This window comes from Limanda limanda, chromosome 12 (genome assembly GCF_963576545.1).
Source record: "Limanda limanda chromosome 12, fLimLim1.1, whole genome shotgun sequence".
Taxonomy (NCBI): domain Eukaryota; kingdom Metazoa; phylum Chordata; class Actinopteri; order Pleuronectiformes; family Pleuronectidae; genus Limanda; species Limanda limanda.
In genome coordinates, this window is record NC_083647.1 from 18983711 (window position 1) to 18999717 (window position 16007).

A 16007-nucleotide genomic window follows, 5' to 3' on the forward strand; every position below is an offset into this window, starting at 1 on the left:
TGTTAAATATGCTTAGGATAATAAAAGGAATTTTGCATAAAATACAACCCAGAAGCTGACTCCCCAGGTCATCTTTTTAGCCGTGGAGATGATGTGAACCTCCTGGTCTCCCCTCACATCCTCCACCTCTCCGCCTCAGTCTCCTTCACCTCCTCCCTCCTGATCCACATCGGCAACATCAGCAGCCAAGCCAGCTCCGCATCTGCCTGACTCAAATGTTTACCCTGCAATTAAGACACGGCCTATAAAAGGCAATGGGTCGGCCGCCAGACACTGACGAGGGGGTCCGAGCTGCAGGAGGGAGAGAGAGGTTATAAATCGTTTGATGCAGACCTGTCGTCTGAAGGCCCAGATTCCTGAGCTGGAGGACTGGAGCTGGAGCGAGATCACCAGGGGACCGGGCCAGAAACACAGATGATTCATGTGTCTTTCACTGCAGACCACTTGGAGAGTGTGGGTTGGAGTGTGCATTGTGCTGCTGCTGCTGTGGGGAGAATGGAAACACGTATAACCCCTCCAACGAGTCGTTTGTGTGAACATTTGATTGAATGCTCCTATGAAATGCTATTTGTCATCTGAAGCGGTGAAGATGTGAACAACAGCACGCAGACATTATGGCTGATTGTCAGCATGAGACACTTCTGCAGATGGTTTTCCATGTGTTCAATTTTATAAGTAAATCAAAGTAAAAACTGTTATTGAGTTTCTGTAATTTATCGACTCTCCGACGATGACCGAGTTTGTGTGAGAGTCAAATAGTTTGTACACGTCGGAGACCATTTAAAGTGTGATTTTCATATTTAGATAAGTTTCCACAAAAGTGATGCAACTATGCAAAAAGTACAGGGTGTATTTAATTTGTTATCACTGTGGCTCTTGTCATACTCCAGAATCAGATAAACTTATATACTTTAAAAACGGCATATCATGTAGTTGTCTGGTATTCAGTAAAACTCTGCGTGAATATCTGGGATGAGTCAGGAAGTATATGCACCAGTTTTTCACTGGAGCATTTACAGGACAACACTTTTTCTTTACTTATAAAACTAAAGTGACAATACAAAAAGATTCTTCTTCTTGTGTTCTGCTGTTATTCCCGGGACCAAAGACCCAGAGGTCCCTGGGTGCTGCTGCAAGCCTCTGCACTAATATTGCCATAAAAGGCAGCTTGAGATTTGAACTGCACGTCCATTATCCTTGTCACAAACTGTTGACTTTTGGACTGTGGACGGTTGCACTTTGCCAAAATCTACAATAAAACACATTAACAAATATAAGCGTCACTTAATGTGTTCTCATTTACAAACATCTGAGAGTCACTTTTTATATTGATTGGTATTTAACTGAGCCCACAGGGAATTTGACTCAGAACTTCACATTTCAGGATTGTTTTTTTTGTCTTTATAAATTACAGAAGTGGATAATTGGCCAGATATTAAACTGAAATTTTGTCAGAGGTTAATGCAGTTTGTAACCTGATCTCACTTGTTCTGCTGCCGAATTGTCAATGTGTGTGTGTGTATACTTGTGTTTGTGGCCTGTGTAGGGACTTTTTCCAGCATAAACACTGATCTTGTCAGGACCAGTAAACCTCATGGGGACCAAAGCCCAGTCCTAATGAGGCAATACATCATTTCTGAGATCCTGGTATAGGTGAGGGTTAAGCTAGGATTTCCGGCCATAAAACAAATAAGGCAATAAGTCAATAACAAATTATAAAGGGAAGGTTTAAAAGACCACAGACACTTGTGAGGCAGCGGGATTGTAGTTCTGATGGTTAGGGTCAGGACGAGGGGCCAGGACATATTGTTCATAAGGGTCCTCCCAACTATAGAAAGACAAGAATGTGTGGTGGTTGTAGTGTGCGTGTGTGTGTGCGTGCGTGTGTGTATACTAATGCACCAAATCTTAGTCCCCCAGGAATAAATTCCAATAACACAACAAAAAATATAATGAACAATAAATAATGAACGTGCAAAATAAAATAATAAAAAGTACAATAAGTGTTATTTGAACTGATTAAGACCACAAGTGAGTAAAGTACTTCACGATAAAAGTGCTAAGATATGAAACACACAATATAAATGAATAAAATCAGGCAAAATATAGACTCAGGTTAGGGTCAGACATGTAGCTAGAGTGAGGGGCTTTAAGCCAAAGTGTCCTCATTAAGATAGAAGTACAAGTGTGTGTGTGTGTGTGTGTGTGTGTGTGTGTGTGTGTGTGTGTGTGTGTGTGTGTGTGTGTGTGTGTGTGTGTGTGTGTGTGTGTATCTAAAAGGAAAAGTAGGATGGTGGAGTGACGTTGTGAGCTGGAGAGAGAGAGAGAGGCATAGGGGCAGAGAGAGGTAGAGGGGCAGTGAGAGAGAGAGGTAGAGGCAGAGAGAGAGAGAGGTAGAGTCAGAGAGAGAGAGGTAGAGGGTCAGAGAGAGAGAGGTAGAGAGGCAGAGAGAGAGAGGGAGAGAGAGAGGTAGAGGCAGAGAGAGAGAGAGGTAGAGGGGTAGAGAGAGAGAGAGAGAGAGAGAGAGAAAGCGAGAGAGAGAGCGAGAGAGAGAGAGAGAGAGAGAGAGAGAGAGAGAGAGAGAGAGAGAGAGAGAGAGAGAGAGAGAGAGGCTGGACTCCATTAGTGTGAGGGGGAAAGTGTTCGGGACTCTTCGCCTCTCTCTCTTCTTCTTCTTCGGGGATTTCTCTGTGTTTTCCTCGCGGGACTCGGACTCACACATGGTGTAAAGAAGGTGGAAGTTGCAGTCGACGGGTTCAGAGTGTTTTTCTCTTCGTGAAGGTGAGTTACACACACAGACACACACACACGGACACACACACAGACGGACACACACTCTTCAGTGTTCCTCCGCCGCTGGGAAATGTGGAAACGTCGATTCTCCCTCTTTCTCTTTTCGCCTTCAACTCGTTTCCACTCACAACTTTCCCGACACTTTCCCGCTGGTTCTCTTGTAAACACACTTTTTCCCTCTCGTCTTGTGTGTTTAACTACACAAAAAGACACCGAGGCGAGTGTGTGCGTGCAGCCGGGGAGTGTGCTCCTCGTCCCGGGCTGAGCTTACATAAGTCGCCCCCTCTCGGGTCTATTTGTCTCCGAGGCCTTTACCGTTACTTCTAACAGGTGAACCGGGACTTCAGCGGAGGGAAACGAGGACACACACCCGGGCTGGACGTGTCCTCTCCGGGCTGAAGCCTTTGTTCACTCCCGTCGATCGATTATGAGCTGTTTTGATCGCCTGGATGATTCGTGTTAGCCTCCATTCATATCTCAGGATGACAGCTAGAAGGCTACAATGTAACTTTTTGTTTCCTGGCGACTTCACTTCAATTCTTATTCAGTGTAAATGTTTCTTTTCTATCAGGATTTGTTCTCCTCCATCTTTTTCTAAATCACGTCCCAGGGTTAAATGCTCCTGATCGAGCTAAGTTACCTTCTGCAGCCTGGGGCCACAGCAGTGTCCCACTTTGACACCTTCAACACAATGACCCCCAAGGAATTATGAATCTTGTCAGGGCTGGAGAACACAAGTAAAAGAGAAATTACAACTTCCACCTTTTAAATATGGTGGAAGGATTCAGTCACCTAAATAAAATGCTGAGGTTTTGACATTGACGGTGATATTGATGTCAAGACACGCCTTCAATGTCATAATCATAATGGGACAAATTGTACTGTCGCAAGTGGGGAATATAAATAGAAAATATATGTACTGTATATAATAATATTGGTTTATTAAAACATATTTATTGGATCAGTTGTGTTCTATGGAATCAATAACCAAATGGACATCTAAGTAGTTGTTTTTTTGTCTATCCCATGTATTTCATGTCTGACAAGTCAAGAGATCATAGTAAATTCTCAATGCTATGACTTGCAACCTTTCCTACAGTGACCTTCCTTCTACACTGCAGAGGTTTTGTGTTGTACTTCCATAAAGCTGGTGGACCTGCAAGGGCGATAATGTAAACTTTTAATATGGAAAGTAACTAGCAAGCACAGCTGTCAGGGCAGTGAAGTAAATGTACAAAATCACACAAATGTACTGGAGGGATAGCTTTTAAAATGAAAATATTCAGGATTTGTACTTTATTCATTCAGAAATGTGTGCAGAGTCCCACCCCTGCAAATACCAATTAAGAGATATCAGCCTAGTGTCTGTTTGGAATATTTCCAGTACAATTCCTTTTCAAAAATCATGCCTAGCTTCTCCAGGGGGTCAAAATGTTTCTTTACACCAGTGAGACAAAAGTTTAACGGGACCCTTTCTCTCCGGTTTGTTCGGCAGGATGGCGCTGGACGGGATCCGGATGCCCGATGGCTGCTATGCCGACGGGACGTGGGAGCTGAAGATGCATGTCACCGACCTCCACCGGGACGTGTCGCTGAGGGTCACTGGGGAAATCCACATCGGCGGAGTAATGCTCAAACTTGTGGAGAAACTAGGTAACGCTTCCATATTATTTGCAATAAAGTGGAAATGAGTCAGGTTGGCCGCGCTTGCCTTTGACCTCTTACCTTGCACAATGCTCCTATAGCTAGTTCTGTGAGTGTGTCAGTGGCTGACTTTAGTTATCTCTTCATATTTCTTGGGCAATAAATACCTTTCTTTGTGCGAATAGTTACCATTTCCGAGATGTGAGATTCCACTAAGTATAAAGCTGTTTCGAAACGCTGGCAAAGTGAAAAACAGACCTGCCTTCTCGTGGCTCGGAACTTAGAAGTAAGAATTATGTCTGGGACACTAAGGGAAAACGCAGAAAATCACAGGCTGAGGATCTGGTTGTGTACAAGACCTGTTGTTTGAGGAGAAGAACTGGAACCTGTTTGTTTCCTACTTGTACAGCAGTGCAGGATATTCACAAGAACATATGAGCGTTGAGTTTAGTTGTCGTTGATATGTGTTGCTTGGAACCAGGTCCAACTGAGGTAAATGTTCCTCTTTGTTACCCTGCGGTGAATATGGGTCAGTTACCCAAGGTATAAAGAGGCCATAGACACTGCCCTCCCCCCACCGTATCATGCACTGTTCTGCAGCCGTGCACTTGACAAGTTTGGGTACAAGTAAGCATAAGAGTCCTCTGTTCCAGTCACTTGAACACTGTCCTGCTTCATGCAGGCTGGAGAAAAGGTCAGAGCTGGTGGCGGCAGTGCAATTCGGGAGTGACAGTGTGTTGTGTGTGTCGTTGGCGCTCGAATGCTCGGCATTCCTGCAGCGCTCCCAAGGTTTTATTCCCTGCCCGTGCTCCCGTTTTTAGCTCTCCTGTTAGAGCCTCCACATAATTGAGGTCTTTGTTCTCTGTGGTCGTCTGTGCCGAGCAGCATCTATGCAAGGCGGGTGCACTGTTGACTGCTGGAAGTGGGACGTCATGATTCCATTGGTCCTCCCAGACTCCACTCAAGTCCCGGCCTTATCCGTTGTTTGCGTTGTGTTGGCGTTGTGTGTTAAGGTCTTTTTGAAGGGTATGACTTTCCAGAACGTGAAACCTGTACTGTGGTGTAGGGAGAGGGAAGTCTGGTGACATTGGTTTGGTTTATCATAACAGTCGGATACAAAGACTTGTATAACGGCTAAAAGAAAATTGACCACATGTGTTTGAAGTTGTATTCATTGTGTTACAGTTATATCACATGCTATTGGGTTCTTTTGTTGTCACTGTCTAGTTTTCCTTGTCTTAAGGATGCAGCTATTTGGCTGATGACGCCCTTTTTTATCTCTTCAGGATTCTGGCGGTTTGTTTTCCTCACATTCACACTGAATATAGTTTTGATTTGTTTACCATGATCTGTTGTTGACTTGCCCAAGTGAAATAATAGGACATGGGTGTGCACAGTTGTTTCTGCTGCCGTCCTATCAAAACAATACTATAACTCCAGCCTGCATGGGTTAGTATTCTTCAACATATTTCAGTCTGCATCATCAAACTATAACCACCACCACCATGTAACAGAGCCTTTTTTCTGAGGAGCAAAACGCTTGAAGTGGTATTAACAGCTCTCTGGATATCCACGTGTGTATTTGAATCCATTGACTGGTCGTAAAAAAGTAACATTTAATTTGCCTGCCATGCCCCTGCTACCCTGGGCCAACAGGTTGTTATTGCATTGTAATCATTAACCGACTCACAACATGGGTTTTCCACATGGCCACACGCAGCTCGTAACTACACACTGTTGGTGTGAGACTTGATCATTTGTGCTTGTTACAGGCAGTGCAGATATCTTTTTTATAGTCCTAAAGAAAAACCGCAACATCCTAAGTGTGATTTTTCTTTCATGTACAAACTTTAAGTTGAGATAAAGCTATTCGTGTAAGTTCAAATGTATTAGTTAAAAAGAAGTACGCTGCACAATCTGTTCTGTTCTCAACGTGACAGTGCGGCACAGGACTCACTGAACACCTTGTATTTGTGCGTATGCACTTGTATACACCTCCACAGTGCTGTGAGAAGGGTCACGTAGATGCCACTGTGTTTTGACAGGCAGTGCGTCACTCTAGCACCGAAAGGACATCCTTGTGCAATGACACATCTCTCTCTGTCCTTCCCAGCCACCTCTCTCTCTCCGTCTCTCAGTCTCTTACACTTCAAAATGAAGGACCTCTTGTGTTCAGAAATTGGCTGACCCTGCCATTCTTGTTCTATGGTCAACATTTGTTCCTTGATACTTTTCTTTGTCCAGTGAACATTTTTTGTCTGTAGCTTTCACAATTATGCGGATGTGTGTTGACGTCAGCTGTCGTCTGCACATCTACCAGTGTTCACATTTGTAGTATTAGTGCACGTGTTTCCACATGTGAACATGGCTGTGCGGGTCGGTGGGTGTGTATCCTCCACATGTATCCTGCTTCCCTCGCTCGGCTCTTCCTGTCGGCCGCAGGTCTCCCGTCCACATCTCAGGCTCAGATGGCCTTCGATAATGGATTAAATAGATAAATGCCAGGAAGGCACTTAGCTATTGATCATGGCAGTGAACGTTGCCTCGATTTCCCCTGCAAACCCTTGAAGGGGAGTATTTAGAGCAAACTGATTGACCACCCTCTGGTCCCCAGCTCCAGTAATCATTTCATCCCTCTGCTGGTTTCCATCATCGTTGCTTTTTCTGCCTTAGTTGATGTTTTCTAAAAGCTCTGCCGCCTGCTCTGATCGCAAACATTGCTCCATTACAGAGGGAAAGCAAATAAATCACAAACAACATTAGCTAGCGGAAATTTTATTGGATTTAAAGGGGTTTCTCCCAAGTTACATAGCTTTTAGGACCTGGGCTTGCAGTAAGTGTTTGGAGTATCTGTTTCACACAAATACATCGCCACTTTGCAAATGCTTCAGGTAGACAAGAGCTTTTTAAGTGCAGCCTGGGCTAAATGTCAAGGATGCTGTTTAGCCTATGGAGGAGAATAATGCATTTTAGCTAATTGTGAAAACTGCAGTAGAGGCAATCTTGGAATGAGTAGCGTGTGGGGAAATGGGGAGAGACTGATATTTCAGTTGCTCTCCTGCAGGCTCTGCTTATCCTCACCAGGACAGCTGAGGGGAGAGGGACAGGATGGAGAAGAAAAAGGGAGGGAAACAGCGAGAGGGGGAGGAGTGAGGCGTGTGGAGCAAGGAGGACTGCCCTGCTCTCTTCTCCTCTGTCCCTCTCTTGCGTTGTGACGTTAGCCATGCTGCTAGAATTCCATAAAAGTCTTCGATGGAGCAGGAAATGACTTCCAGGGTTTGGCATGTTGTTCTCTGGTCACTGTCGTCACTGCTGGATTCTCTGCTGACTACTTCACACACGCCCCCCCACTCCCTGTCAGCCCTCCCTCTTTTCCTTTCTCCCGCGTTCCCTCTTTTATTAGTCCTTCTTCTTCTAAATATATGGTGTGGAAACTATTTTTATGATTTAGTTTCACTTCTTCTCGGCACCGGCAGCCACGGCTTTGTATTTTGACACCATATACTGCTCCAGCCACGTAGTCAGGCCTTACTATCAATTGGAAAGTTCACATTGTTCACATTGTCATGATTTCAGAACCAGATTCATATACAGTGACTGTTCATTGTTCCTTAAATAGAACATGAGCAAACTAATTGCTCTGGTCTGACTCTGATAGTCCATGCGCTTGTTTCCAGTTAGGGGCCTCTAGTTTTTTGGCTGAGGGAGCACCAGTTAGCCACAGAACTTTCCCTGCATGTCAGAGAAAATTTTAGTTTTTTTATTTCATTTCAGATGACCCAAATATTGAATTTCATCATCCCACATTTATTTAAATTGTTGCATTGAATCATGCAGGAGCTGTACTATTAGTTTGTCATTTCTACACCTCTGTTCAGAACCCCTGACAAAACACCTGGAAACTAAAATCCAGTTATAGTTTTAACGTTCAACTAAGAATGAATGTTTTCACGATATTTGTGTTTTTTGCCAACTATTTGAATTCTGTGTTCTTTTTGACCTGCTAAGAGCCCGTCTGCTGAAGTTGCGGTGGCCAGTTGTCGCTTTTGACAATGGAGCACAGATTTCTTTAGGAAACAGACCCGATTCAACACAGGATGCTGAACTTCCTCTTGGCTTTTTTTGTATGTGTTCTCCCTTCTGCCTTCCCTACATTCTGGCCTTCCTGCCCCTCAGTGTGTTCATGTCGGAGGTTTTTTCAAGGGACATGATTATGCAGAAAGTAAGATGAATCTTCTCCTTCAATATCACAAATCAGGGGAGAGGAGTAATTTTTGGCCAAGTCCCCTTTCCCTCTGCTCATAATCTTGCCATAATAAACCCTTACTGTGGAGCCATCCTAAAGGCTCGGCATTATGAAGTGTGAAATCTCCTGGCATCCTCTGTGATCGTCCTGCTCTCTAATCTCTCTGACAGGAAGTAGTTAGCCTAAGTAGCAGTCCTGCCCAGGCCAGAGCTTTCCTGTTTCACTCCAAGATGCTGCAGTGATTGTGCTGTTCTGTAATCAGACGTCCACATATGTAATCGTACTGAGACTCCTTGTTCTATACATTTCCATGCATACTCGTTATTTCTAATAGAGCGTGTTCATTTTGGCATCCCAGCAAAGTAGATCCATTTTTGTTTACTTTCAATATTCTGATCCACAATGCAGCTAACACTTTGGATTTACTAAAAAAGTTTGAGTGTAACTTGAGCTGAAGCCGATTTAAAAAAAACAAAACTGTGTCCACAGCAAAATGATTTGACCCCGAGTGAATGCAGATCGTTTCCATTCTCATTGCACACACAAGCCAGATGTTGGTGAGGGTTAGTGGGTTTCTTGACCAGTGGAAAAGGGCCTTTATGTTTTTTTCCCTGAACAAATCGCTCTAAACGGGCATGTTAAAGAGATCATGTCAAGTAAGAGAACCAGCTGTAATTTGCGCCGTGCTACTCAGTTTGTAAGTAAGTGCTACTTTCACATGACTTTAAACTAAACCAAACTTGACTTTGACAGCTGGTGGTTTTCACTCCCTTTCTGAAGGGTCATGTGGGAACAGAATCAGCTGCTTCGTGCTCCAAATATCACAAGATGCATTCATCTGAACGAGGCAGTCTGCTCTGGACTATTTTGCCATTTTTACAAATTTCTCGATGAAAGGGACAGCATGATCGAATATCTGTAGCTTTTCACTGTTTGTCCAGTTTTCGTGGAAGGTCACTGTGCTTGCCAACATGCAGTGGAACAAACTTTCATGGCTCCTCTGGGGAATCTTAAGTCGGTTGCTTTTTAGCTCCTGTAGCGACCGGCCGCCCAGTGGCTCCAGTGGAAGGAAATGTTAGAGGAGCACATTGTTGTTGTAACACCACACCTGTGTGTCAATGGAGTAAACTGAGCTGGAGTTTTTGTTGAGGCTATAAGCCGACATTTCATTCATTTAAACCTGTTCCCGCCCGCAGCCTCTCTCTGTACTCTCCCTCTTCACAGTGCAAGGCAGCAGGCAACCCAACTTTTATACCTTTTACTAGTTTGTGCTTTAACCCAAAGTCTTTCTTATTTTGAAACTATGTTTGAATATATAAAGTAATGATTAAGAAAGTGGCCATCCTTTAATTTCAGCTCCTTCAAAGCCTGAGAACCAGCAATTGTCTTTGCTCGACATTGTGCATGTTAGTCCTGTCACGAATTATAGAAAAGCAGCTAATGTTCCCAATTAAAAAGCTGTAACTAGTAAATATTTGGTTTATAATACAAGTCTTTCTGTTTTACTTCTTGATACTTTATTATTCTGTAATCATAATTTAAATATTGCTGCAGTTTTTCCAAATATTAAACCTGAAAACAATCATACTTAGTGGCCTCCAATGTTCAAAAGTGTCGCATTAACGTGCAAGCTCTGATGAGGTTTTCTAGAAAAGTGCAGTGAGAATCTGTCGAGTGACTGAGCTTCCTGTTGACCTTGTAGATGCATCACTGGGATGGCTTATCGCTGTCCTGAGGGGTTGTCTGGCAGGATGCGTCCATGGGTACAAGGAGAGATGAATATTGTCTAACTGCACCATTGATCTCAGGCCCCGAGTTTGTAATGTCATTATTCCAGCGGGTCCCTGAACACTTAATTGTGTAAAGCTGTGTGAGGGCGGAGGGGAGTACTCCCTCTGTTTGGATGTGTTTGGATTATGACACAAATGGATACAAACTATATGTCTCCAAGGAGGTTTCTTCTAATGGTCGTCCAGGCCTTTGCTAATGCATCAGAGCCAGCAATGTTCTGTTGCTCTCAATGGATGCTCATAAATTTCCTTTTAAGATTTCTGCTTCACTATACTCGCACAGGATAATATCTGTTTTCTATCAATCAGTTAGCTTTCACATCTTCACCTGAAGGCCTCTGTGTTCTGTCCCAGCTCTTCTGTCGACCTGAGCTCTAGCAAAACAGTTTCATCTCATCCTCTGGAGATCTCCGATGAGCTAAGATGTGAACCTTGCTGCACCAGAGATCTGGCCTGAAGCCCAAGATTTATCAGCTTGTTTACAAGGTTTATCCTGAAGCATAGCCCAAGCTCATCTTACATTCTTAAGGCTGTAGGTATGTGTGCGTGAGTACATTTGTGTGTTGTGTAATCCGGCAGAATGTTGCATTCTGAAAATATATACAATAAATATATACAATAAGTTATATAGTATTAGCCTGGATTGTGTCTCTGTGTGAAAAACACTGTCCATTTGAATAACGTATATGGCCCACCAAAGCAAGTATCGCAATACTTTAGTATTGTACAGTATTTTGAATTGTGTTATAAACTGTTTCTATGGTGACATTCCCAGAAAACAACTTAGTTTAATTGCTGCCATCCTAAAAGAAAAATTTGTGACTCCACAGCTTCACAATAAAAGCATTTAACAGGTGAAATACACGTTTAATTTCATCATGAAGAGACCACAGGAATTGCAGTGTGTTAGAGAGCTAAGAGCTAAGGGCTTACTGCTGTGCTTCATTAAAACTGCTTCTACAAAACAAGACAACAGTCATTTTCTGCTGTATTTGACTGTGGATCAAAAGAAAGTAATTGATCAGGGAGGACTCTTTTCACTGTGTCCTGCTGTTTCCAAACTCAAGCCGTGTGCAGAAATAAATCAGATCCACAGTTGCTCACAGAATGACAGGCTTCTTTCTTAAAGCAATCGTCTGCTTTGTGGCCTCCAAACCCAACCTCTAATATTAAACCTCATATGCTGTTACCACCACTAAATGGAGCAAAATCAACCAGCAGTAAAATCTTTAAGATGACATGAGATATGAGCTGTGTGTGTATCACTGACGTAGGGAACAACCATGATGAACTTTTGTTTTCCCATTTCTGCATCTGAAGGCGCTTTAACACCAGCGTCTTCCTGTTTGTCCAAGTGCTTTGTTATGTAAGGTTTTACCTGCTTGAAAAGTCTGTTTGCTAAATCTCCCTCTGAATACAATTTTTCCTGCATAGTAATGCCTGTGATAAATGGCCTGTTTTGAATTTTATTGACTGTTTGCAGAAAGCTGAGCTGTTGTATAATAACTGACAAATATGAAAATGTGAAATATGCTCAGTAACCTCAGTCAACTGGGCCTGTAAACGGAAAGCACTTGGGTTTAAGTGGTATTGGTTAGTGAATACACGAGGGACTTGACTGAAATACATCAACACTTTAGTCAATGATTTCACCTTTGCTGGTGTCTGGAGTCTGGCATCAAGACGTGTAGCCAGCTGTGTCAAGGGATGATACATATGCACTGAAAAAGACGAGTGAGATTATCCTTCCATCTCCTGTCACGAGTCCAGAAACGCGTTTGTCTGCTCCTCAGATGCAGGTTGTTTCGAGTCCAAGCGTTGTTGAATTCCCTGTATCACTTCAATCTCCCATTGTAAATGTGACACTATCTCATGTCTGCGAGACAGATAACATCATCGCCTGTCTCTATCGAACCGGTTGTATACATGTTGTGTATCTGATGGCGATATAATCTGGCGTGACTGCAGGAGCAAGCTGCTGCCTCAAGGCCATTTACAGTTCCAGATCTAATTTGAGGAAGGGACAGAACACTTGCTTCCTGAATCTTTGCTTGTTAATAGCAACCTTCACCCTGCATCAGACCTGGAATATATTTCGAAAGAGAAGGGCTTTGATGTTGTAAAGAGGGATGAACTCTGTGTGTGTGTGAGAGACAAACCTGCTGCTGTGTGCTTTGTTATATATAAAAACACATTGTCGCCACGCACCATTGCACCTGTGGCGTCAGCCAGGAGTCACCAAGGAAACAGTCAGACCAGCCTCACCCCCTTGTAATGTTTTTATCAGCTGATGGTGGAAAATGACAAAGCTTTCCACTGGTTATCACTGGCAACAACAGCTTTGCTCTGACCCCTTGTAAAAAACATTATTAAAAAGAGCTCACTATGCAAACACAGTGAAAGGTCCTGGCACAAATTGTGTCTCCTCTCAAATCGCCTCCATCAGTGATGCTAGAAATGAGTCTGCGTGTTGCCTTAGGAGTCAGCTGACTGTCGCAGCTTTTCTAGATACAACCTTGTAAGGAGAAAGACTAAATGTTCATCTGAAAAGATTTGCACCAAACTTGGTGGAATGATGAGGCATCAGTCAGGAAAGAGGCAATGAGCATGTTTGTTGCATATGCAGTTAAAGAGGCAGATCCAGGATCACTTTCTAACCACTATCACTTCTTTTTGGCTCTGTCATCAACCCCTCAGGAAGTAATGTTTGGAAATTTGGTCCGGACGAAATGGATATCAAGATAAAACATGTTCACATCAGTCAATTTGGATAATTGTCACGTTAAATATCACATTATTTCTTTGTTGCAATTGATAAAAGTTATACTGCGATAATTATGGATATTGTTTCATTGCCGAACGAAATCCGACATAATAAGGATTGTATGACTTTGTTTGGCTTTGGTGGAGGTATTCGTATTGTGTATGAAATGTACACAAACAAAATATTCTAGCATTGAATTAAATACAGCAGTTTTTTCTCTTCACCTTGCTCCGACTCCCTCTGATATTCTTTCGTCCCCAGTTTGAGCTCCTCCCTGTCCTCTGCTCATCCTCCTCTTCTCTCCTTTCCATGCCCTTTCTATCATTCCTTCTGTCTCATCCTCTCCAATTTTGTCCCGTCCCCTCCCCCTCACAGACGGGCTTCTACAAACATAACTGGCCACTTGGAGTAGGAGGGGAGGGACGTCGCGAATAAAGTGGCTGGAAGGAAAGCGACAGTTTAGTTTCCTGTATTATTCAAATGAAGGCCCTGCAAACTGTTTATTTCAGCTTAAATGTTTCGTTTTTGCTTTATCTTGTTAAATTGCTAGTTAGAATATTACAGTACTAATCCATGTGTTTTGGAAGCGGCATCTCTATTTTTGTTATCGGGTTCACAAACCTGAGGAAGACGTCTTGGCCGAGAGCTTCGGCGTTGATGGCGCTGAATGAAAAGAACTCAGTTTGACAGAATTTATGGATTAATTTAGCTTGTTAAAGCACACACACGTACAAACACACAGAGCTAATGTCGTTAATGGATGGATAAGAACACCCTCCCTCCGACAAACCTGCACACACTTCTGCACGCATAACACACACACACACACTCAGTATCATCTTTCACGTACTGCAGAGGTCATAAAACATGTCTTTGTCATTCTGTTTCCCCTCCCCTTGTCTCTCAGGCCCTCCTCGCGCACACACCCACATACACACGCATGCATCAGTCCACTCGGGGTCTGTGGGTCCACATTTAATGCAACCAATTACTTAAGCCACCCCCCACTCCCGCTCTTCTGGCTGCTGCATTACGTCAGACTTGGCAGGCTGTATTTTTAGCTGGGAGATGCCATTGGCCCTCTCTCCCTCCTTCTCGGTGGATTGAGTTTCCACCTTGTTGCTGAAAGAGCCCAATGGACGCCTTTCCCAGCTGCCCTTGTCCAATCACGTCCCCTCGAACCACTGTGTAGGAAGCAGAAGGAGAGAATATGTCCAGTGAGGTTTTGGTGGTGAGCAGAGAAACAGTGGAGCAGGGGCCAGTGGGAGTGTGTTGAGGGTAACTGAGACCTGCCAAGATGTGCATTCATGCCCTGCCACAGATGGTATGGTGGTCATGCATGCTGAGTATGAAGACGCTGCTATAGAACGTCTGTGGTGAATGCTGGAGTGCCAAATGTTAATGCTAGCTGTTTAGCATTTCTCCCAGACACCAGAAATTATAAGTTTGTGAGAGGAAAAACAGTGAGAAGAGTTATAGAAATACACGCAGCTCTATTTTCAATTTCCCCCTTCCTTTTCCCCTCTTATTATTTCAGCCTTTAATAGCGGCTGTATACTTAAGGGAACAGTTTTTTCCCGACGGTGGCAATGAAGCCGTGTCCTGCACAGCTGAGGCATGAGGATGGAGCGATGACAGCCTGACCCCATGCTGCTAGAGCAACTCACAGAGGGTCAAAGAAAGCTTGGAATGTTTTCACTTGAGTGAAACACCCAAGTGTTAGCCCATCGGAGTAAACAGTATAAAAGCCAACAGCTTGACAAACAACCCAATGCAGTTAACACAAGGCCGTCACAGTGACATGTGCATTGAGATGCTGTCGGCCACTCTTCTTCTCAAACTTTCCTCTCCTTCTCAATCACCAGTGTAATCTCCCCCTCGTCGCAGCCGTCATGTTTCCCGGGTCAAAGCGGCCAATCTGTTGTTTCACCGATTCAACCGCTAATCCCATTCACTCCGCTTTATACACTGGATCAGCAGGAGGGTGTCAACAATGCATACGAATGCCCCTATGTAAAGTTAAGGTCAGGGGAAAACAATAGCAACTGGTGGAAAACGGAAGGCCACTCGAGGTTTAGGTTTCCATGGCACCAAGCAGCCTGATTGACAGACAGAGGAGATCACCAAGGGGAAATGTTCCGTGTCATTCAGGCGTCTTTTTGCATGTAAAAAAATAAATAAATCTGACTTCAGGATCATACTTATGACGCATGTAGGTTGCAGTTACTCGTAATAGAAAAACTTGGACATTTTAGGAGTCAGAGATCAGCTGTTTCTTACATCTTGCAGGTAATTTGTCAAACTCTTACAAATAATGTTGCATTACTATTTTGTTATTGGACAAAATAGAGAATAACAAGAGAATACAGGGAAGAAGAGTGAAGAGCTCCACTCGTCTAACCCCTCCTTTATTGTTTGGATTATGTGTGTATATGTTTATTAAGTTTATTATGTTTATGATATATACTTTATTTATTATGTTATTTGTTAAGTGTGTTCAGTAAAGTGCCGGCTTTGAATTTAAAGTACCTGATCTCTGGCTTATTATTTATGCTTTCACCCCACTCCTTAAAACCCAGAACCTAGAACTAGTCCAGTATTTGGCCCATTAGAGGTAAATGCTACATTTGCAACAGCCGAAGCTTAAATCAAAAGACTGCTTACTACGCTATGTACTATAAGTGCATTATGGTTTCAGTTTGTCCATTTGTAGCTGTGGTCTTCCTCATGTAGTGTGTGTATATATACCACATTTAGCTAATGGGCCACC

The 16007-nt window shown here is 43.4% G+C and overlaps 1 protein-coding gene across 1 annotated transcript in view; it reads left to right on the forward strand.

Annotated features, from left to right (window-relative positions):
* The first annotated feature begins 2601 nt into the window (after positions 1-2601).
* fermt2 (FERM domain containing kindlin 2) overlaps positions 2602-16007 on the forward strand; it is a 37341-nt gene continuing 23935 nt past the window's right edge. Inside the window, exons 1-2 of the mRNA XM_061082310.1 lie at positions 2602-2781; positions 4289-4446. Of these exons, the coding sequence (XP_060938293.1) occupies positions 4290-4446 (157 nt within the window). The 5' untranslated portion in view covers positions 2602-2781; position 4289. The remainder of the gene's footprint in view (positions 2782-4288; positions 4447-16007) is intronic.